Genomic DNA, 23615 nt, shown 5'->3' with positions numbered 1-23615 from the left:
AAGAAAACCTCATTTAAAAGATGAGTGGTCTTCCCACTAATCCTGTACATTTGACACAGACAACACCAAAACTTTTGTTCAACTGTTTGGGCAAAAATATTCTTGAACTATTTAATTTCTTCCTTAGAAATATACAGCCTAAGCTTAGCCATTCATAAGTAAGTTCAAGAACATGCAACGAATCTTATTTTCTTACCAAGGTGCCTAGGATGACAACGTTAGCCTTTCTATCAATAGGAAATACAATCTGAGCATTGTTACTTTCTAGTGAAAAAACCTGCAAGACAAACTCATGTTTGATCTCCTACCTGTCAATGACAACTTCTTTCTCCAGGAGCAAATTTTCATTTGTGTTCACAATGCCGATCCACTGAGCTGGATCAAGTGTGTGCACTGAGGTGCTGTTCACCAAAGGATAGTAACAAGTAGCTTTATTTTGCAGCTGGAATCATGAGGTTCAGAGACAAGGCATGAGAGTCAGTTCTCAAAGAGAAAGTCAGTGTTAGAGTTTGTTCTCTGTTCTCTCCTCAGTTAAAACATGGAAGGCTCACATTTCAGCCCATATCCAAACACCACGGGACATAGATAGGTCTCTCTGTCGTAATTCTAGATCATTGTGTGCCACTACAGAGCACCTAGTTGAACTAACGAAACAATTACCTTGCATACCTAGAAGACAATGCATATTTTATGGCAAGGCTCCTTAAAACAAATCAGTAAGTCAAATCACTCCATTCAGAAAATAAAAGTCAGTTTATGATACACAGCAGCAACATTTAGCTCAACAAGGCAACCCTGAACTCATTAGAACTACCTCTAATTCTCAATAGTCTGGCTCTGGCTTATTACTGTTGCACTTGTGCTGACATAAACAATGTAATTAAGATGACTCTGGATCAATCACTGTATACTGCAGATACACAGTCTCCCTTGGCTGTATCTCCAGTATCTGGTATCTATATATGAAGTTGGCTAAAGTAATTATTACTGGTAAAATAAATCACCTGATTTGCAGTGATGGACTGTTAATATTTTCTCAATATTTGACTTCATTTTCAACTAAGGGGCAAGGAAAAAGACTTTCAAGCTACATCATAATAGTGTTTGGAGTTATTTTATTTATAACTTAATTTTAATTTCTTCCCCCTCTCCCAATTTTCTTTAAATTGTTATCAACTTCGAGGTTGTGTTATTCTTGTAATGTTGTAGTACGTACTTGTATTTTTCTTTTGATTAATGTTTAATCAAATTTTATTGCCCATGCTTTATACTATACCTTTTACCTGCAACCTCTCCTTGAAAATGTGCACAGTGCCACCACTTTTCAAAACCCTGTAAACTCTATAAAGCTAAAACTACAGCATAGTACTAATAGCCATCAATTCCTTGTTTCCTTTCCTATTCTGTAATAAAAGCACTTCTGAAGATTATTTCAGGGGAAGGGAAGAGTCATTCCTGGGGTTGGCTAGTGCCTTGAAGTACCCCTCCCACATGAAGACTGAATAAAACTCAGCCATCTGGACTTTACTTTTATTTATATTATTAATGATATATAATTTTATAAGGGATTTTATATATTTATTGTTTTATTGAGTATTTTGTTGTAAACTGCCCAGAGTCCCAGAGGAGATGGGCAGTAACAAATCTGATAAATAAATAAAATTTTGGCAGAGTACTGAATGTCCCTACAGAGTACACCAGGCTTTTAAATTAAGACACTTCTAAGGATTTTCCCCTCTTTCAGCATGAGAATTATACGCAACAGCCCTAGTTGTGATCTATACACTCCTCATGGGCCTCGTACAGGGAGAAAGGCTGACATTTAAAAATGGAATGCCAGAGCCCTACCGTCTCTATGGATATTCATTTCTATTTTCCTAAAATATATTGCAACAATATACCTAGCTAACATGCTACTGTGAATTACAATATTTTGTTCTAGAATAAAGCCATTCTCCTGTGAATACACACATGCAGACACTCCCTACAGACAAAGTTTAAAATAAATTACCTGCATCTGTTCCAGTTGCAGTTGAACACTATCCAGATGTTGTTTCCAGGCACTGTGTGCACAGTTCTCAGATGGATGTAGTGTACAAGCTTCCTGCTTCCATGTCTGAGATTGAGCAGCTAAAGGGGTGGAATACATACTAGCAGGATTAAGTCCCAAGGATACTTGCTTCCCACAGACTCTATTGGAATCTATTGATGGTTTAGCATCCTGGAATATTTTATTTGATTCTTTTTCTAGGCCAGCAGCAGTGCTATTTGAATTGCCTGAAGTGTACATCTGGAGTTGGGACCAAGGACCAATAGAATGCCTATCTAGAAAAGAAGAGTGGGTGACTTCAGCATCTAGGTTGATGGGTTGCTGGACACATTCCACACTTGACTGACCAGAACTACGAAACAAGGCATGATCGCAACCATTTTCCGCCAAAGTCCGATTCAGACAAAGAGGATTCCAGTGGACTGCCTGAGATTGCCTCAGAGTATCAGAATCATAGTTGGACATCGGTCCTCCTGTGTCACCCAGTGAATTTGGCAGGGAAGAAGCCACAGTGGTCTGAGGAGCGCTTGATTCACTTGCTAGACAAGGTGATCTGTCCAGCGTGGAGGGCATGACATGAGCTGTAGGAATGGCCACCTGGGTTTTGATGGGTTGAAATGAAGAACCACAGTTGGAATTGCTGGATGCTAGAAAAGAAAAACAACCTGGGTATTAAAACCAAAACATAAACCAGCTGATATTTCTCTTACCCTGGTTCTTGCATACACCGAGTATCTAGAAAATTGCCCAAAGTAGACAACTACTGCTTATAGTAGAAAGAGCCAGACTCCTAAAAAAAAAAACCCAGATAGTTAGCTTTTCTAATGTACGAAGTGTTGTCACTAATAATAAAATCTAGATAGGCAACCAGATTAAGCCTTTTTGACTAAATGAAACTTTGTAACCATAGAGCATTCTAGTTGCTCATAAAACACAATTTAAAGCCTTGAAAAATGTGAAAACTTACTTAGGAACCGGGACCTGAGTTCTTAATTATATTCCCGTCCACTGAACTGAAATCCTCATTTGTTTCCAGATACTTAAAAGAGCAGGCTGCTATTCCAAGAAGCAGTTAACTAGTTACTGGTACAAAAATGCAGTAAATGGTTCCATGTTGGCACTAGGCTCTTCTGGAAACAAGTGCTACGCTTTTGCCAATAACTATATGGAATAAGGAGGAGTTGAATACTGAAAATACTGACGTAGAAATACCAGAGCTAACTAGATGGACGTATGAAGTTATTCTTAGTAACTCTCAAGTTTCAATACAGGAAAAACAACAGCAGCTATGCTAAACTGCAAGGAGCATGGTCTTTTCACAATGTTTCCTTCTCACAAGATGCTTGGCTACTACCATATGCATTTCAAACTTATATGTAACACCAAATCAGATTATTCGGAACGCAAGTTGAACAAGGAGGATACAAAATGGTGAGGATGGATTTCTGAATGGGATTCACCTAACTGATTAGACTAACCTGTAGCAACCCGCACAAATTGTTATGACTGTTCTTAATTTATTGGTCCTCATCAAGTGCATTATGTTGTTTCAAGTCTTTTACAATTTCATCTAATAAGGTGAGGAGAAATTTTTTTAAAGGGACTCTTAAGAATTAAGATATTAAAATGAAAATTTACCATTATTGCTTGATGAGGAGACTCCAATAAACGTTCCTCCAGAGGCAGCCATTTGTGATTTATGACCAGAGCTTCTCTCTAGAATTTCAGACTGAATTTTCAGATCTGTACCTAGGGAGTTGAACTTAAGAACAAAATAAGACTTGGATAAATATAAAAAGGTAAAGACCCTCCTGAGTCAAGCTTCAGTTCTAGTGACTGCTTTCATGGATTTCTGTGTGGATCAGCTCTTCAAAGCTGTGGTGCAACCAGAGCCATGTAAAGTCTCAGCGGCACCTGGTTCAAAGATCTCCCACTGGTCTGAAATCTTCCCAAAACTTCATGTATGTCCAGAAGTCACTTCGACCAGAATAGCTTTGGAAAAATGTATTATTTTGTATATTATTATGTCTATGGAACCAGAGAAGTCTTCAGGAAGAATCAATATCAGTTGACTTCTGAATTAAATTCTGGTTTGTTACTCTACACCAGAATTTGCAAATAGCAAACCCTGGTTTATAATTCTGCAAATTGTTTTAGCATATTTAGCAGCCACACTAACAGAGAATAGCAAAACAGAAGCCAATATGCAATGCAGGCCAATAGGCAGCATCATGAACCAAGATACTTGCTTAGTCTTCTATAAAAAATGGCTGAGCTTATAAAGACCAACAGATTTATTGTATCATTATTGCAGGTTTTTTTCCTCTCAATGCTATCTACTCAGTATTACACCTTTTGGTAACACTTCTGAATTCTTTCCCTCTTATTCAGCTAATTATATACAGAATAGTTATGTCTCCCATCTAAGGATGAACATTTCATGAACCTGACAACAGAGATCTAATCCATGAAAGCTTAGTATGTAATGAGTAAATATTGCATGTGCATTACCTTGAAGTGCCAGAAGATTCTGTTGTCTTCCAGCCTAGTTTGAGCCTGCAATTCTGTCCAAACTTAGCTGGAATCAAATCCTACTCAACTCAAAAAAAAATACTGGCTGTGTTCATACAACATATTGACCTAGTTATTGAGTTCAGGCTTATACAGTAGAATAAACCAGTGGTTCTCAAAGTGTGGTCTGCAGACCCCTAAGGATCCCTGAGACCCTTTCAGGGGGTCCATGAAGTAAAAAAATAAACATTTTAACATTCCTCTGCTTTAATTTCTAATACAGCACATACAGATAGATGTAACCCACATAAACTGAAGTTCTTTGGGGTCCTCAACCATTTTTAAGAATGTAAAGGGGCCCTAAGACCAAAATGTTTGAGAACCACTACGCTAAACCATCAAACAACCAAATTACTTGTGTTGCCACAATCAAGTCAAACAAAAATAACCCAAGCTTAGCATGTACAACCATTAGGTTAATCACAACATGCATGGACCTAGCTGCTGAGTAATTCATGTTTCACAATAGATGCACCTTAAGTGATGTGTAGCATGTGCTATGGCCCCAGAAAAAGTTATGCGGCGGGGGCGGGGGGGGAGCACCAGAACAATAGCAGCGAATATGGATGATTGCAGGGAGAACGTTAACAGTAGGGGTCTGGTTCCCGAAAGAGAAATGTTCTAAGTATGTACACCCATATTTTTAGCCATTTTTATGTCTTTTTCAGCTTTGTGTGCCACCTATATGTGTGTGGGGCTTCCGTGCTGCCCCAATGCAACCGACTGCATTGGGGAGCAGAGGACCACTTCTAGCACCAGCTCTGCGCATGCTCCAAACTAAGCAGCCTTCCCCAACCAGGAGCCCTTTCGACCCATCGGACATCAACTCCCATTACCTCCAGCCAGAAAGCCAGGGCTAGGAAAGATGGGTATTGTAGTCCGCTCTGTCGCGAGCGCTCCCGTCGGGGTAAACATGGAGCCGGCAAACCATGCCACTTCACACCCGCCCCCCTAAGAGAAAGCACGGTGGTTAGTTCCAGAGGTTGAAGCACTGCGGGGAGGAAAAGGAGGAAGTCTTCAGGGCGGGAGCTTTTAACCCAGAAGGAGAAAATAACTTTTGATTATTACCTCGAGGGACCCGCGAGCCGCCACTTAAGAGAACTTTAAAATGGAGACTAACGGCCGCCACCGGGGAAAGCAGCGCCCCAGAGACCGCGGCGATAAGCCGTCCCGGTGGCCACCGCGCATGCGCAGCAACCGGTGCCAGCAGGAGGTTACGACGCCCCTCACGCGCGGGGGCCGTTAACCACTCGCGGCGTCCCGCCCGCTGCGTCTTTATTGGTCTTCAGCCTCCAATTAGAACCGGCTGGTGGGTGTCCAATAGAGGCTCTCTTCTGGCAACAAGCCCCGCCCTCGCCCCAATTCAAATTGAGAGCGGAAGAAAATTGTTCTCTGCCGCTGGCCGTAGAAAAGGTATAAGTCGTGTAAGAACGGGCGGAAGTTAATTAGATGGTGAGGTTGCTACCTTGGGGCTTGGTGGGATGGTACGTGCGATCGGGAGGCTGTTGCTTGGTAGGACAAAGTCCTCTTCTTTCAGGGTCATCAGTTCTCCCCGGAGAAAAGGCAGAACAGATAATTTAAACAGAACAGTTTTTTAAATTATAGGATGTTCAAAAGCACAAGTTAAAAAGGGGCAGTGTGACAAGGACAAGCATAAAAGAGTTTTTGGAGGGAGGGAGGAGGTCTATAGGTGAGTGATTCCATTAATCTGAATTATTAGATTTTTATCCTGCCTTTTTACCTATGTATATGGGTTTACACACACACATATACACAAGATATATGTACAGTATATGTTTGTTAACTCAAGGTGGCAAACATGCCTAACACTCCCTCCTCCTCCTATTTTCTCCCACAACAACAACCCTGTGAGGTGGGCTGGGCCGAGAGAGAGGGACTGGCCCAAAGTCACCCAATCGGCTTTTATACCTAAGGGAGACCTAGAACTCACAGTCCCCTGGTTTCTAGGCCAGCACCTTCACCGCTTCACCACACTGGCTCTCTTCCATTAGATAAAGAAGAAATGCGGTTGACTAGTTGAAAAACTGAGCAGCTGCAAATCAGACATTTCTGCCCATTATTGCTGTCAAGAACCAACAATACATTACAAGCTATCTATACTTGTATGGATTTGTACCTAGGCTGTGTTACACAGGATACTTAGCCAAACTTTACATGACATACTGAATGCATGCTGATGAAGGTTCCAGAAAGTATGTTTGTGTTGTGTATGGGTTTTAATTTTTATTATATTTCCCCTTACGGCACAGTATTAACATTTTGTCAGGTCCCATGGCCAGGACTCCAGTAAACATACAATATATTTTTATTTATTTATAACTTATATATATTTATAAATTTATTACTTATTTAAGTGTATATACAGTACAATGTGCTGAGAGGGTAAGTTCACCCCATCAGGTCACTGAAATGTGTATTTATTGACTAGATTTATATCCTACTTTTCATTCAAGAGTACAAGGCATTCTACATAGCACATCCTCCTCCACGTTTTTCTCCACACCCGTCTTGTAAGTAGGTTGGGTTAAATGAGAGGGACGAATCCAAAGTCAGTGAGTGAGCTTCCCTAGACCTAGTCCACACTTTGATCAATATACCAAACTGGCTTTTGTGTGAATCAGGTGTTTATGAATCCTGAAGAATACACCTGCAGATCCATCATGTTTGTGATGGCCTCTAGAAGGGTTAAGCTAGAATCCCATCACCTCAGCAAGTTTCTGGTTAAGGATGATAAAAGTTGTAATACTGTATAGTAGATCTGTAAGTTTGGTGACAGCTGATAAATTACTGAACCAATTGACAAAATGTAATTAAAATGGACATATTCCCCGAGTTATTTGGAGGGGGGAATGTTATTTGGTTATTTATTTGTATTTACTTTTTGTATTTTTACTGTGTGAGCCACCTAAAGTCAAATATGTGAGATGGGTGGCTATACAAACGGAACAAAATAAAATAAAAAATAAAATGTTTTATTATTTTCCCCCTTACTATAGTACTAAAATATTTTTTTTCAAAATTCCTTACAAATATTAAGCATCAACAGAATGCCACAAAGCAGCCTAGGTCTCAGAGTTTATTACAGTCTGTAAATACTTGCTTTCCAGTGTGCAGGTTCATCTTCAGGATTGGAGATCTGGATTATTAAGATTATGTGGAAGGAGAGAAAAATTAGGAAAATATGAATTAAGGGATATTTTCAGAAACTCTAACCCTAACCCAGTCCCTTCACAGGTGAAGTCTTCTATTTGGCTCCTCCGAAAAAAAGACAAGTATGTCCAGTATACTAGGGTTAAAACAAACAAAGAGATAACATAATATGCAGAGCCAGTCTACGTACCACTATTCTACTATTTTTGCCTTGCACATCTATCTGAATTTCTCTGTCTCCAAAACTAAAAACAATAAACGTATAGAAGAATGCTCTTCTATGTTTCAGTGCTTATAAGACATCTCATAGTTCAAAACTGCATGTTTTCTTCCAGTTCTTTTGTAAAAGCACGACAGCTTTAATAATTTCAATAAAAGCATTGGTTTTGATGATGTGACTACTTCAAAGGTGCTCAACATACCTTCTGCATTTTCCTGCAGCAGCTTAGAAATAAAAATAGCCTTTTTTGACTTGCTAATGCCTTTCATGTAACACAACCGAGCAACGTCGAAGCCAGGATCACATTAGGTTAATAGGTCATTCACAACACGTTTGTATTTCCGTTGCCAGCATGTGGCTTTTTAATGATTAAAGGTATTCATTATGACTGGCCATGAACAGGCTCCAGAAATAGAAGGAGCTCCACTGTTAACATGTTATTAGATAGAAAAAGCTTGGTTTGGTCAAGCCATAACATTCATACTTTAGGAAGTTGATTTGTTTGTAATTAGAATTTGAACATGCAAGTGTGTGCAAATGCATTAAGGTGATACAGCTTCTGAAACTATAAAAGGTAACCCCTTGGATTCTAACTTTAGTCCCAAATCAGGAGATAAGCAGGATTGAAGGAAGTTCTTGTTCTTTAGGAGGAAAGGGTCATTTTGCTCTTTTAGAAGAATCATTTACTCCTCTCCTCTTAGCTCTTATCTAGAAGATACATCTTCCCCAGTCTTCAGCCAATATGACAACAGGTGCCATAATATTTGGACTGGTGGTTGCCCCCGTAGGCTGGATCCTGATGTTGGCCGCTACTGTAACACCACAATGGTGTGAATTCTCCCAAAGACCTGGCTTTCCTCCAGATGTCTCCTTCAGTGATGGCCTTTGGGAGAGCTGCATGGAAGTGACCAGTATACAAGCCGAGATATGCCAACCTATCCCAGAGGAAATGGCCGTTTCTTGGCCACTACAGATGATGAAGACTTTGACTCTTCTTTTGGTGCTGGTTGGCTTCCTGGGTTATGTTTTTGCTCACCTGGGAGCCCACTGGTGGTCTCACCAGCCAAACTGCTGCCTTACAAGAGGTTCTGGGCTTTTTCTCACGCATTCTGGAGTCTTGTATCTCTGTGTTACATCTTACATGGCATACAGAGCTCTAATGAACATTGCCAATCCACAGAGCCCAACCAAGGACAGCTATCGTCTTGGCACCTGTCTTTATTTAGGTTGGACTGGAGGAGCAGCAGAGACCTTGGCTGGCATGTGTCTGACGGCCACCAGTTTCCACAGCAGCAGGTTACAGGGTTGGCCTTTGCCGTATATTGTTGATTATTAAGGTACATAAGAGTCTGGGGACAGCAAAGCAGTAATGGGAACAAAATATGCTGGCGTTTTTCAAGCCAATCATTTTAGCGTACCCGGGCTTTGTACATATAATAAAACAATTCAGTAAGTAAATTTAGGTTTAGTAACGTAGTAAGTTTAGTAAATTTAGTAAACTCAGTAAGTAAAATTTAGTAAATTCAGTAAATTCACTAAATATACTTACTTACAATTCAGTAAGTAAATTTACTTACAATTCAAATTTTACAATTTACGAATTTGCTTACAAGCTCTATCTGTGATAGATAACACCTTCCCCAAAAGGATTTGCAAGATGTGATGCTGTGCTAATTGTAGACATACTGTTTTGTCGAGGACAGTTCTCTACTTTAAATGTTTCCCCACTCCAAGTTCTGTTTGAAAGGTTAAAAAAAAACATTAAAAAGCACAGGGTGCAGCGGCTGAATGTTGGCCATCAGCAGTACATTTAGCAAACGATTGACAGTGGTTCCTCACTATGGAGAGATGTCTGTATGTAAATAACATTATTTCTAAACATTTTTGTGTATATCTATCAGCATGTGCACCTTTTACTCTTTTGATTATGTGCCATCAAGACAGTGCTGACTGTCAGCAACCACATAGGTAAGATTTTCTCCATGAAAATCTATTACTCTAGTGAAAATCTGTTACTCTAATCCAGGGTTTCTCAACCTTGGCAACTTTAAGATGTGTGGACTTCAACTCCCAGGATTCCCCAGCCAGCTGGCTGGGGAATCCTGGGAGTTGAAGTCCACACACCTTAAAGTTGCCAAGGTTGAGAAACCCTGCTGTAACCCATTATAATTTGTGTTTTAAAAATAAAGAATAAGGAATAAGGAATGAATCTGACAAGACAAAAGAAGCAGACCATCTTTAGGTAGTGTGGATACATGAAACCTGTTCACAGCATTTTCCCACAATAAACCAGAAAGAAGAAAAAGATACTGAACAGAGGTAGAACTGTCTTCATTAACTGGTGTCTTCTAGTTGTGTTGAGGCTGCCTATTCTGGCTGGACTTTTTGAAAGGGGTAGTTCCAGTACATCTGGAGTCATTCTTTAGGGCAGTGTTTCTCAACCTGAGCAACTTTAAGATGTGTGGACTTCAACTCCCAGAATTCTGACTGGGGAATTCTGGGGGTTGGAGTCCACACATCTTAAAGTTGCTCTGGTTGAGAAACACTGCTTTAGGGAATCTTCGAGTAAAAACAGGGATTCAACATCCAAACTCAGCAAATATTCATAAATTGAGGGTGTATAACTAGAGGCACTGCAAGCCACCCTAAATCACTGGGCACATGTGGCCCCAAAATCTTGGGTGTGACCTCCCTCCAGAAGTTGCCACCCTATTATATAATTTTCTAATGTGCAATGTTTAATGTGATATTGAATTCACGGGAAGTGATTTTTATGATTGTATCGTATGTTCTTTTGATGGCATTCAACTGTATTAAATGTAGCTGGTTTAAAATAAATATAATTGTTGTTCTGGCTTGTTTTGGAGTACATTTCTGATGCTACTTAAAAGCCAACTGAGTCCATAACTCCTCCCCCCCCCATCTGCATTTTCCTGGTATAAAATAAAGATAGCGCTGCCATTATCCAAAGGTACACAGGCATTTTTGAGAGGAATTGGTTATTAACTCTTGAGATGCTACTTGTAGCTCTTCCAACATATGTGTTGAAGAGTTTTTACATTTTGAATGATTGAATACAGCTGAGTTTCAAATTCATCCTCAATTTACAAATCAAAAAAGATAACTTAAAGAATCAACATGGTAAAGGAGGAAGAGAAATAGATCTAAAGGACTGAGGTTAATTCCCTTATACATCTGTTTCTCAACCTTAGCAACTGGACTTCAACTCCCAGAACTCCCCATACAGCCTACTGGCTGAGGAATTCTGGGAGTTGAAGTCCACACCTCTTAAAGTTGCCAAGTTGGAAAAACAGTGATTTAAAGCATATACAGTAGATGCAAACCAACACTTAGCATGCAGGTCCCCTGATCAAGGTTTTCCCAACTCTAGAGAATGTCTTGCATTTCTATGTACAATATAAACTTTGTCCAATTTACACACATTCATATTTACCAGCAAATAAACCTTGCAAAGGTCTCTTTTTGATGGTGTGTATGTAAACTCAAGTCAGCCATACCTCATTTGGAAGGAAAACAAACCAGGCATTCTAGTACAGAAATAAACCATGAAAGGAACTTCCAGAGCTTAAGCTACTCAGCTTCACTGCAAATGATTTGACCAAAACTAATTGGACAGGTTGACTGGGGAAGGCAATGGCAAACCACTCCACTATAGTCTGCCAAGAAAACATCACGAAAGCGGCGTCCCCCCAAAGGGTCAGGCATGACTCGGTGCTTGCATAGGGGACCTTTCACATCACAATTGGACAGGTCATGGCAAAGATGAGCTTCAAAGGAACTCTGCTGCTGTATTAGGTGTGATGGCTCAGAATCCAAAGAGAAGAATGGTGCCTATTTATGGGATGCACCAAATAAAAGAAACAACTTTTGAGTGCAATGCACTCAGTGTACCAACACACTCAAGAAGGCAATGCACAACTCACCACACAAGAGTACCAGCCCTTTTCTCTTCTACATTTTATAGACAGGTTAAGGAGGCGAAGGTAAAAAAAGAGGCCCAGAAGAGGTTGATCAGGTTTCCTTAAAAAAAGGAGGGGGGGAGGTAGAGAGAGAAAAAGAAATATTTTCTTTTAAAAGGAAATTCAGCTGTTAAGTAGCAGCAGGATTGCAACCCAAACAGCCAAGTTAATGAGATATGTTGGTACATTTAGGGGAAAAAACAGTTTGTAGCAGTACAATTTATAAGACAAAAATAAGAGTTAGCCCCTGAAAGAGTGAGTATTTTCAGTAACTGCAGGGATTTTTTTAAAAATCAAAACGTGAATATTTTTAAAAGTTAACAGTTCTTTCTGGACTAACAAGCCGTTTTCCTCTTGCTATTCATTCTGTTGTATTGCAGCTAGATCACTGGCAAATGGTCATTTTGAAAATGACTATAAGGGAAAATAATGTTTGACTTATCTTTAGAAACATTTATTTATATAACTCATTTCTTATATGTTTACAGTATTCTGCTTCTAATGCAAGCTGGTTTGCAATGTAAGCTATCATCGTTGAAAACCACAAACTGTGGTTTACTGTGTTGTCTCTCAGTTACTCAATATACCCAAGAGAAGGTTTCAACTTGAAACATGTTGGAGGAGATGGCTTGTTTTGAAGAAGTCTGAAGGGCACAAAGTCTGTGCTAGTCAGTGCCAGCTCTTTCCCAGATGCTTAGCCGTCTCCTGCTGTGTTGATCTTCCACTTTGCATAGTCAGGAAATTTCCATCATTATATAAAAACCGCCTTTCTCAGAAACCACCTTTCTCAGTTGCAACTGCCTTTGTAATCCATCTCTCTAGAATGAGAGAACCCTTTGGGGCCAGTGTTGCTGTCTGGATAAAACTTTGGGGCTGCCCCAAATGTAATCCCAACGCCATCTAAAGATGAAGCTTGTCATAAAATTGTTCGTGTCCAGAAGTCAGAAATGGCAAAACTGCAGCTCTGTCTGATGCTGCATAAGTGGAGCTGGGGCGAGGACTTTTTAGCCCCTGGGGCACAGGTCCTACAGACAGATGTCACGGAGCTGCACCTGCCTCCAAGATGAGGTTGAAACTTGAGTCTATTGCGTCATTGTCTTGGCTCAGCTTTTTATCCCACCACATCTGTATTTCCTGGTATAACTCCTGATGTTGTTCTTTCCAGCTCCTGAATTTCTCAGAGGTCAGTTGGGCGTCCTCGAGTAGAATATCAAGTAATTGGAGCTCAGCAGTTTTGGCCTGGGGAAGGAAAGGAATGTTCTGGCTAATGCTGATGCATGACTCACTTTTACAAGGACAACAGAGGCCAGAGTAGCACAGCAGTTTGGGGTGGCTTTTAAATGTTTTGCTAGATCTCTTTCAGCAGAGACAAGTGCCCACCCCCATTACCAGTTTGTCTCAAAATATTTTAATGTCTTGAGCAGCAGGACACCAATATAGTAACGACCTTCCAGTTACAAACTGCTCTCCCTTGAGGTAGTATCAATTTTATTCATTATATTTCTAATCCATCCAAGAGCCAGAGGTGTCTGGCCAGATTCCAGTAAGATTTAAACTACTGAAATTTTCTAAAATTCTAAAAGGAAAAAACAACAATAAAACGCCATTCAAGAACAGCACAGGAAACATATAAAGTCCACTATTCTGGAGAGGGGCAGTCTCTTAAAATTCTAAAATTAAAAAAAAATTCTAAAAACTCTTAGACAGTTTGGCCTAGTGGTTAAGCTGCTGGGCTAGAAACCAGGAGACCGAGAGTTCTAGTCCCGCCTTAGGCGTGAAAGCCGGCTGGGTGACCTTGGGCCAGTCCCTCCCTCTCAGCCCAAGAGCCAATCAGGCATGGTATGAGAGTTCTAGTCCCGCCTTAGGCATGAAAGCTGACTGGGAGGCCTTGGGCCAATCACTCTCTCCCAGCCCAACTCACCTCACAGGGTTGTTGTTGTGGGGAAAATAGGAGGAGGAGGGTGTATTTATTTATTATTTTATTTATTAAATTTATCACCACCTTGTTCCCCGCCTTGAGTTATTTATAAAAATAATAAAGATGGGATAGAAAATAATTAAATAATTACATAATTAAACTACAGAAATGCTTAGGAGAAGAGGATTGTCTTTCCCTGCAGTGAAAAGACATTATCATGGGAATCCTGCCTACACAGTTGAGGAAGTCCTTGTAGCTACCTGCCTCACTTGGCCTGGACACCTGGCCTGGATACCAGACAAGAGCCCAGATGGACACCAGACAAGAGCACAAGAATCGCCTTTGACAGTCAAGATACTCCGGTCCCAGGTTGATCAGGGTTATCAAAGGTCCGCATCAAAACCTTGAATTGGACCCAGAAACAATTCGACAGTGACATATCGACAGTATGGAAGCTACTTCTATTGAATGAGAACTTTCATGACTCTCCATGGTACTTTCTGCATTTAGTGGCAACAGCTCTGCAGGGCTTCAGACATGTTTATTTTCCCTACCTGGAGAACCCAAGAACCGAACTTGGGGTCCTCTGCTTAGAACAAGTGCTATTCCCATCCTCTCACTGATACCCCATCTGCAGCCAATTCTCACAGCCTTCCTACTGACAGGTTTGGCCACATTCAGCATAGGACCTTATAGACATGGGGCTTCAGCTCTTGTTAAGCCCCATAAGATTTCAAAAAGAGGATTCCCTATGTGGAATCTTTTCAGAAGCTAGCCCGACACACAGCAGTTAGTGTGCGGTATGGGGCTCGGGGAGATCCTCAGTTAAATCTTTATGTAGTCATGATAGTGAGCTAATTATGCTCTGTCCTCCTTACCTCTCTAAAGGATTATTGTGAGGCTAAAGTAATCAAGAGATGGAATCATTTATGCCGCTGTCTTTGCCAAAAGGTAAAACATGATACGATAAAAATAAAATCCATATTTCACACATTTTCCCTTTTGCATGTTAGGATTCAAGGAAAGTGGCCATTAAGACTAAAATAGGAATTTAATCTGTGCCTAGTTAGTGAAGTACATCTCGAGAACTATGTGCAACCTGCAGCTTGGCTTCTTTACCAGCATCTTCCATAACTCTCTTTCAGTAAGCCAAAAAACCCAAAAGAAACCCTACAACACACACACACACACGCAAACACACACCCTGAGGTATCTACCCCCAAACAGAGTTGTTTCCCGGCACAAAGTTATGTTCCACCTGCCTTGAGTGTGCTTTGAAGAGTCCGAATCAGATGTACTTTCTCGTTGACCTTTGGGTTCTTGTTCCGTTTGACAAAGGATTTCCGGTAATATTCACGGGTGAACACCTGTTGTTCCCCAATAAGCGATACTCCCCCTTGTTTCAGACACTTGATCAGCGACTCAAGTTCTTCTCCTGCTGGATCTTCATAAGACACAAGACACCGCTCTGAACTAAAAGAGCTTTCAGGATGCAACTGGACAACAATCCAAAGAAACAAGGAAGGTCCCCGCAAGAAAACCAGTTTGGTCTAGTGGTTAAGGTGCTGGGCTAGAATCCAGGAGGCTGTGAGTTCTAGTCCCGCCTTAGGCATGAAAGCCGGCTGGGTGACCTTGGCCAGTCACTCTCTCTCAGCCCAGCCCACCTCACAGTTGTTGTTGTGGGGAAAATAGGAGGAGAAAGGAGTATTAGGGATGTTCGCCGCCTTGAGTTATTTATAAAAACAATAAAGGCGGGATAGAAAATAAATAAATAAGTAAAATTGCACTCTGCAGCATGGAGTTCAGCCAACTAATAGCAGAATCCTGAGAGATTTCATTTCAGGTGCCTAAGGACCACCGACTAACATTGCAAAAGGAAATGCGGTCTATGGAGGCTCAGATCCTTCCAACCTGTTATGCTTTGTCAGGGTTAAAATTTCTCTTCTAGCTTTCTCTCTTCTAGAGGCTATTTATTTTCAATTCAGGATCAAGCAACTTGCAGCCCTCAGGTTAATTTCTGTGCAGACTAGCAATTCAGACCCTGGCAAGAGCCACGAAGCCAGCCTGCTACTTGGGGAAAGAGAGAAGGTCAGAGAGAGAAAAAGGGTGACAGAAAGAGGAAGAAAGGGGAATTTTCCAGAACAGAATGGCACCATCTACTCACCTGTACTGGCATGTGGGTGCCCTAAATAATTGTACCAATGGAACACAGTCTCGACAGGAAAAAAAAAAGATTGCCAAGTCTTCATTGAGCTACTGACACATGCATACACATGCATGACACTCCCTGTCAGTTTGGCAGGGGAAAAGGAATATTGTAGTCTGAAATATTTGGATGAGGCCAATTGAAGGAAGCTGGCCTAAAGTTTTATACCGATAATTCCTCTGTCTCAGTCCATTGGCTTGGATGTTGGTCCACTCAACTGTTCTAGCTTGCCTTCCCACACTTAGCTGCCTTTGTTCAGGGAACATTTGAGAAATCCTACAGAGAAATCTGCACTATTTGACCCTTCTGTTCCTGGAATGATGAACAATTATAGTTGACCTTTGTAATATCTCACCAAGTTCTTTCCAGTGCAACTTGGGAAGGTACGAAAGGTGAGCTCACCTGGAGAAGAGGGAGACGCTGTTTTCTCATCTCCGTTGTCCTGGACAAGTGGGCTGGCCGGAGGGTTTTGGCTACTCCCCACAGCTCCTGCCGGCAACTGAGCTTTCTCCAATTCCTTCTGCTTTGGCTGCAAGAAATGAAGGGAGAAAATAATGGACACAGAAGGAATGTGAGTATAACCCCCTTGACGTCAACCTCACTACATCCACCATTCTTCTGCAGTGATCTCTTTAATGGTTGCATTGCAGTCCCTTCCAAACACAGCCAAATGCATGGAACAGGATGCCCATCCTTAATTTTGCATGCTGGAATCAGGGGCATTTTGGAAATTTCAATCTGTTTGTTGTATTTACCTACCGCTTCGCATTTCCCCAAAATGATAAAATCCCAAATGAGTTTATGATACTGTAAGCATCAAGATACTTTAAAGTAAGAACAACCCACTGTTTTTATAATTATGTTCCATCATGAAGATACTGACCTGGTCGAAGCTCGGCCTAGGAGAGTCCTCCTCAGGATCTTCTGCTTCTGTTTCGCTGTAGCAATCTGGGCGGGAACGAGCCCAGAGAAAAATATTTGAATGGAAACTTTGAAATGGGATAAATAGCACCACACCACCCTCCTGCCCCCATCCTAGTCTCCTCTGGATGTGCTGCATTACCACTCCCATCATCTCCAGCCACCATGTTCCTCCTTTGTATCTGTGGGTGCGTGTATTCCCACCACCACTGAAGTCAGGAAGGTGAAGACTTGGAGAAATTATCCATATCCAGGTTGACATCATGTTGCTGAAACCAGGTGGATACCAGGCAGATGGTTTTTTTTCTTTTTTGGTGGGGTATGGAACTGTCTTAAATTCAAGGTCATCCTGCTTTCAGGTGAATAGCTTACTTAATAAATTTGATGCAGATGTGTCATGTCTTATGTACCTGGGCCAGTAGGAAATGATATTTTTTCACGAGGCACTTACCTTCTTGGTTAGGTGGCACAGATTTATGGGGTACTGTATATTTTGTCATAGATGTGATCAAATGGCTGACCCACCTGGGAAGAAACGCAGCTTGTTATTTTCCAGATTCCAAGATGTTTTCCTCACAACCTTGAAAAAGCTGAAAACAAATCTGTCTCCAAACCAATTCCCTTTTATGGCTTCATTCCCAAACCTTTATGCCTCTGGAATTTGCCAAAGGCTTGCAGCTTCAAAAAGTTGTCAGCAAAAACCGCTGATAATGGATACTCCCTAGATTTCTTTGTGTCTTTGGTAAATCCTGGCTGGAATAAAATTAGCAAAGCTTTCAGAGAAAGCTGCCTATTTATAGTGCCTCCCTTCCATGTTTTATCTCATCAGCAATAATCCATTTAGATAGGAAGACACAGAATGAAAATGCCATTCAAGTTGGGGAAGCACTTTGGCCCTTCTTCAGGTTTTGATGGAGGTAGCTTCTATACCAGTAGAGATGGTCAGTTCTTCCTAGATCAGTCCCCCCATCATCCCCTCCTGTAGCTGAGCACAGACACTGCTTCAGCCCACTCTCTCATGAAATACAATATTCCAAACTTCCATAACTTTGAATCAATCTAAAAAGGAATTGTGCATAGAGATGAACTAATAACTCATCTTCATGTTCATAGGTACTGCCAGTTGGGGAAAGGGACAAGAAGAGGTCAGGATATAAACATCTTGATGAGAATTGTTTAAGATCCAAACAGAGATGTGTTTGGTTTTTCAAAAATAAGAAGGAACAGCAATGAAACATACAGACACCTTGCAAAAGGAAGAATGGAGGGAAAACAGCAATGTTTGAGAGCCAGTTTGGTGTAGTGCTTAAGGTGCTGGCCTAGAAACCAGGAGATTGTGAGTTCTAGGCATGAAAGCCGGCTGAGTGACTTCTTTGGGCCAGTCCCTCTCTCAGCCCAACCCACCTTGATTGATTTATTTAACTCGCTCTTAATATATCTCTCATACACATATACATATAAAGAATGAATGAATGAATGAATGAATGAATGAATGAATGAATGAATGAATGAATGTATATATATATCTACACACACACACACACACATTTTGATTGGATGGTTCAGACACAGGTCATTTTTAGATAGATATCAGAAAATGACCTATCTATCTATCTATCTATCTATCTATCTATCTATCTATCTATCTATCTATCTATCTATCAAAAAATGACCTGACCATCCAAGCCCTACTTCTCTGCTCCTATGACCCTCTATGATGGAGTTGCATTCAAGCCTTTGGGATCCGCTAACATTTCCTGAAGACACTCAAGCTTTTCACAAATGTCTATCAAATGCATTAGAGGCTATTGACTCAGTCCCTGGGGTGGCTGGTAGGGTGGAACACAAACTGGTTACTCACATGCTCAGGTCAGCCAGGGTTTCTGCTGCAAAGATGAAGGGCTTGTACTTCTCATGTGTGAGTTGGAAAACACTGGGGAGGAAAAAGAGGTGGCAGTAGTGGGATTTCTCACAATTCTTTGCTGTTGGGAGTCACGCCTATACCCAACTACCAATGTACATGGGTACAGTTGCATATCAAGGCTTGGAAAGCATTGTGCAACCAGTGTGATTTTTGTTCTTCTTTGCTCATATATGGATAAGAAAACTACTCCAATCAATAGGGAAAACTCTTGTTCAAAGTTGCAGCCAGCCAACAGTGTCCTTTCTTAGAATAATTTATTTCATCCTGCCCCATCTCCTTTCCAAGGCCCTCTCTTCCTTCCCTGAGACAGTCAGCCAACACTCCATGCCAGTGCATTTGCTTCGTCCGCAAAGTGCCATTTTTGAGCAATTCTACTGCAGAGCTCCTGCCTCCCAACTTTTCCCCCCTGAATTCTGCAAAGCTTAGGATTCCCTCAAGCCTACCCATAGTGCCCTTGGATGTACAAATGGTAACCTACTGGCTCTGTAAGGATTTAACACAGAAATCAAGTTTGCTCTTAGTGTATATGCCTTGTCAGTTTACAAACCAAATGCATTTGGAGCTCACAAACTGCTGAAGAGCTTAAAACATTTGGAAGGCTCCAACATTGGAGAAAGCTGATTCAGGGCTTGTTCCTTCTAGGACAGGGTTTCTCAACCTTGGGAGCTTTAAGATGGGTGGACTTCGACGCCCAGAATTCCCCAGCCAGCCATGCTGGCTGGGGAATTCTGGGCGTCGAAGTCCACCCATCTTAAAGTTCCCAAGGTTGAGAAACCCTGTCCTAGGAAAAGGGCTCAAGGGGGCCATTCATTTTGGACTCACTATTTCTTTTTCTGTTCCTTGGTGCTCTCCAATCTGTAGGCAGACACGTTGATCAACCCCACAGCTTTCTCATCCTAGTTTTCAGAAAGAGGAAGAGGGGAGAGAACATTGAGAAGAAGAGAGAGCTTGCAGTATTAGTCCTCTGTCACAAACAGAAAGATTAGGGACATTTTAAAGGCTTTTAATCTATCACAAGTTTTCCTAAATGAAGCCAGTCTTCACTGAATGAACGGAACAGACTGAAGTTCATCCCATGAAGAAGCTTGTGATACAACAACAACATAGGCTAGTCTTAAAGGGACAATAGAGAAGCATTCACGTACTGAACTTCTCCCTGTGCTGCCTCTGGTACAGAAAAGCTCTGAAACATTTGGTGACCCAGATCAGAAAACCAGAAACACCTTTAGGGAATACATATAGGTAGTCCTCGCTCAACAACCGTTCACTTAGCAACTGTCCAAAGTTACGACAGCGTTGACAAAACTAACTTACGACCGTTCCTTGAATTATGACCGTTGCAGTGTCCCTACAGTCACAAGATCATGATTCGGGCACTTGGCAGCCATTGTGCATTTACGACGGTTGCAACATCCTGCAGTCACTTGATCGTCATTTTTCGACCTTCCCAGCCAGCTTCCGATAAGCAAAACCAATAGCAAATCATGTGATTCACTTAACGACCCCCACAAAATGGTCATAAATCGGGTCCAGATTCACTTAATGACCGCATTGCTTCCAGTCCTAATTGTGGTCATTAAGTGAAGACTACCTGTATGGCTTTTTTTTTTTTAAGTTCATTTAAAAGTTCACTTGTTTCTTTTTTAGGTTTGTATCCCACCAGGAACTCAGGGCAGCAAACATAACATTTCCTCTCCATCTTTCCCACAACAGCCTTTATGAGCTAAGGCAAAGTGCCCAGCTTAGTCACCCAAGGAACTTCCATGGCTGAACAGAGACTTGAAGCTGGTCTCCCAAGTCATAGTCCAGCAGCTTAACCACTGTGCTGCACTGGCTGTGGGAGGAAGCCATGCTGGCTAGCCAGCAAAAAGTGTGGATGTTTTGCAGTCCAGCATAACTGGAAGTCATGAGGCTGGTGAAGGCCAGGCTAAAATAATCACTGATTAATTGACTGATTGATTACCTATCAGACTTATATCCCACCTTTATTTTTGTACAACCCTAGGCAGCATTCATAATGCTTCCATCTACTTTCCCCACAACAACTCTGTGAGGTAGGCTGGGCTGAGAGAGAAGGACTGGCCCCAAGTCACCCATCTGGGTTTTCACGCCGAAGGGAGGACTCGAACTCACCGTCTCCTGGTTTCTCAGCCCAGCATGTGTGCCACTACCCCAAACTGTCTTTCTCCTGTAGTTTCCTCAAACCTTTCTGGAAATGGAAGGGCAGCATTTTGATTTGGGTCTTCCAGGCCACATGGTGGGGACATGTCAGCTGACATCAGGACCACACGAAACGGGAAAAGATACCCTTCCCCTGGCCTTGACATTTTTCAGGGCTTACAATTTCCTGGGTGTAACCTCAATCAAGTCCTCAGCCTCCAGTGTGATAAAAGTGTGGGATCTTCAGAATAGCGCCTCTGCTCATTTGCCCTGGCACTCACTCGCAAACTTATGATCTTGGCCTATTAATGCATTGTTGTTGCTGTTGTTTATTTTTAAAAGTTTTTAAACATAAATGGAAATCTGATACACTGAGTTTACTGGTTGCCATAAGGCAGTGTTTCTCAACCTTGGGAACTTTAAGAAGGTTGGACTTCAACTCCCAGAATTCTCCAGCCAGCATGGCTGGCTGGGAAATTCTGGGAGTTGCAGTCCACACATCTTAAAGTTCCCGAGGTTGAGAAACACTGCCATAAGGTGTCGATGTTAAGTCCTGAATGCACTCACGTTGGGATTGCTGTACCAGTAAAGGTTGTGCCCCTTCAGCACAAACCAAAACCGTTTCCATTTCTGGGCCATGAAGCCCACATGGTCTTTCTTTTTTAAGAGCCAACCGTCACAGTCCACTTTTCCCAGTTCCTGGCAGGAGATGCGCCGTCTGCTTAGTCGGGTAGTGACTCCTCATTAAAGCAACAGAAGAAAAAAAATAATTGCCTAACACATTTTTAAAAGGCCCTAAAGGACACACACACACCACAGTTAAGTTGAATTGATGTAATGAAGGAATGGAAGGTATTGAAGGAATTCCTGATCTCCCCCCCCACCGTGCATACTCACGCATGCACACATAAGGCAGTGTATTTAATCTTGCTGACTTTGGAAATCTTACTGCATTTAATCTTGCTAACCAGTCCCATCCTCCTAGTCCCATCCTTCTCAACCTTGGTAACTTTAAGATGTGTGGACTTCAGCTCCCAGAATTCTCTAGCCAGCAAGCAATTCTGGGAGTTGAAGTCCACATATCTTAAGGATGCCACGGTTGAGAAACCCTGTTCTATAGACAGTGCTACCTGTGGAACAGAATGAGGCATGAGAAATCTCTAACAAAATGTTGCAGTGAGAAGCATTCTCTCTACAAGGCTCCATTCCATACGTGAAGTTGTTGTTTCTACAAATGGGTCCACGGTCCAAAATACTTGTAGTACTTTTAGAAAAAGCAAGGAGATGCTTGGGAATGTGGAAAACCATGTTATGTGGGAAAAGGCTGAAGGAACCAAGGATGGTTAGCATTGACTGAGATATCTGAAAGATATCTGTCACACAGAAGAGAGCATAAATGGGAACTGTCGTATAGGCTAAAGAGCCGAAAAATACAAATGAAAATTAGGCAAAAGATGTTGACAGCCAGAACAGTTGGATAGCAGAACCAATCTGCTAATGGAATGGTGGCATTTCCTTCAGTAGTTATAAACCAGAATCTCAGAGCCTTTAAGAAGTGTGGACTTCAACTCCCAAAATTCCCCAGCCAGCATGCGACTTCAAGGTCGCCGAGGTTGAAAAACACTGATGTAAATAAATTGAAGCCTTAAAGCCATCAGCTGGGAAGGCTGAATGTTTCCTCTGTGAAGCATCCCTTCAGGGTTGAAGGCTAGGTTGAATATCTGATTTTCTGTATGAACTTCTTTGTCTCTTTTTAGCGTGAGAGATCATTGAATCATATGAATATAGTCTGCGCATATATCTTATCAGCTAAGAGACATGGCCTCCTTGACAAAGCACTGTCCTCTCTGAAGTGTCGTCCCATTGAAATCTGGTAAGGTTTAAGGCCTGTAAGGAGAGAGAACCTAAAGACTGCCTTTCTCATTGGCTTTGCAAAGTGACAGACCCTCAGATTTTCTAGTCACCAATCTTCCCTCTAAAGATTAGATTGTCTGCATTGCTAGCTAGAAATCAACGCATGAAAAGTTGAAACTCATCAGTGCCTTCTTGGATCTCCATTTGGGGGGTGTATGCATATCTTCTTATTTCCTGATTTAAGGGAACTGTCTGTCTGTCTGTCTATCTATCAAATTTATACGGCCTCCCATCTCACAAGATGTGACTCTGGGCGGTATACAGCAATATATATATATTAAACATGTCAAATAAAAAAGTTAAAAAAGCATATAACACACAAGAGATTAGATCAGCAAGGGAGCCACCTCAAGGTTTCACCGGTCCCCTGAGATCTCCAGGCCAGATGGCATAGCCAGGTCTCAAGGGACTTCCAAAAAATAAGTTGGGATGGAGATGACCTCACTGGGAGGTGGGAAATATTCCATAAGGCAGGCGCCATAGCAGAGAAGGCCTACCTCCTCGAGCCTGCCAAGTGTAGCTTCCTGACTGACGGGACCCGTTGCATGTCTCTCTTGCTGGATCTGATGGGACGGGCAGA

General features: G+C 41.7%; 3 protein-coding genes across 3 annotated transcripts in view; all 3 read right to left on the bottom strand.

Moving 5' to 3' along the window:
• The window catches only part of CEP85 (centrosomal protein 85), a 53459-nt gene extending 49682 nt beyond the window's left edge, over positions 1–3777 (bottom strand). Inside the window, exons 1-3 of the mRNA XM_063312110.1 lie at positions 3689–3777; positions 2012–2697; positions 309–442 (exon numbers count right to left, since the gene is read on the bottom strand). Coding sequence (XP_063168180.1) covers positions 309–442; positions 2012–2697; positions 3689–3740 — 872 coding nt within the window. The 5' untranslated portion in view covers positions 3741–3777. The remainder of the gene's footprint in view (positions 1–308; positions 443–2011; positions 2698–3688) is intronic.
• The window catches only part of SH3BGRL3 (SH3 domain binding glutamate rich protein like 3), a 40647-nt gene that overhangs the window by 15293 nt on the left and 1739 nt on the right, over positions 1–23615 (bottom strand). The gene's annotated exons all lie outside the window — the stretch shown is intronic.
• CNKSR1 (connector enhancer of kinase suppressor of Ras 1) overlaps positions 12448–23615 on the bottom strand; it is a 29945-nt gene continuing 18777 nt past the window's right edge. The window contains exons 14-21 of the mRNA XM_063312109.1: positions 21689–21861; positions 19784–19857; positions 18899–18970; positions 17489–17562; positions 17000–17064; positions 16519–16645; positions 15173–15354; positions 12448–13231 (exon numbers count right to left, since the gene is read on the bottom strand). Of these exons, the coding sequence (XP_063168179.1) occupies positions 13031–13231; positions 15173–15354; positions 16519–16645; positions 17000–17064; positions 17489–17562; positions 18899–18970; positions 19784–19857; positions 21689–21861 (968 nt within the window). The 3' untranslated portion in view covers positions 12448–13030. The remainder of the gene's footprint in view (positions 13232–15172; positions 15355–16518; positions 16646–16999; positions 17065–17488; positions 17563–18898; positions 18971–19783; positions 19858–21688; positions 21862–23615) is intronic.

Source organism: Candoia aspera, chromosome 10 (genome assembly GCF_035149785.1).
Source record: "Candoia aspera isolate rCanAsp1 chromosome 10, rCanAsp1.hap2, whole genome shotgun sequence".
Classification (NCBI taxonomy): Eukaryota; Metazoa; Chordata; class Lepidosauria; order Squamata; family Boidae; genus Candoia; species Candoia aspera.
Note: the sequence above shows the minus strand (reverse complement) of the source record. Positions and strands in the feature narration are given on the sequence as shown.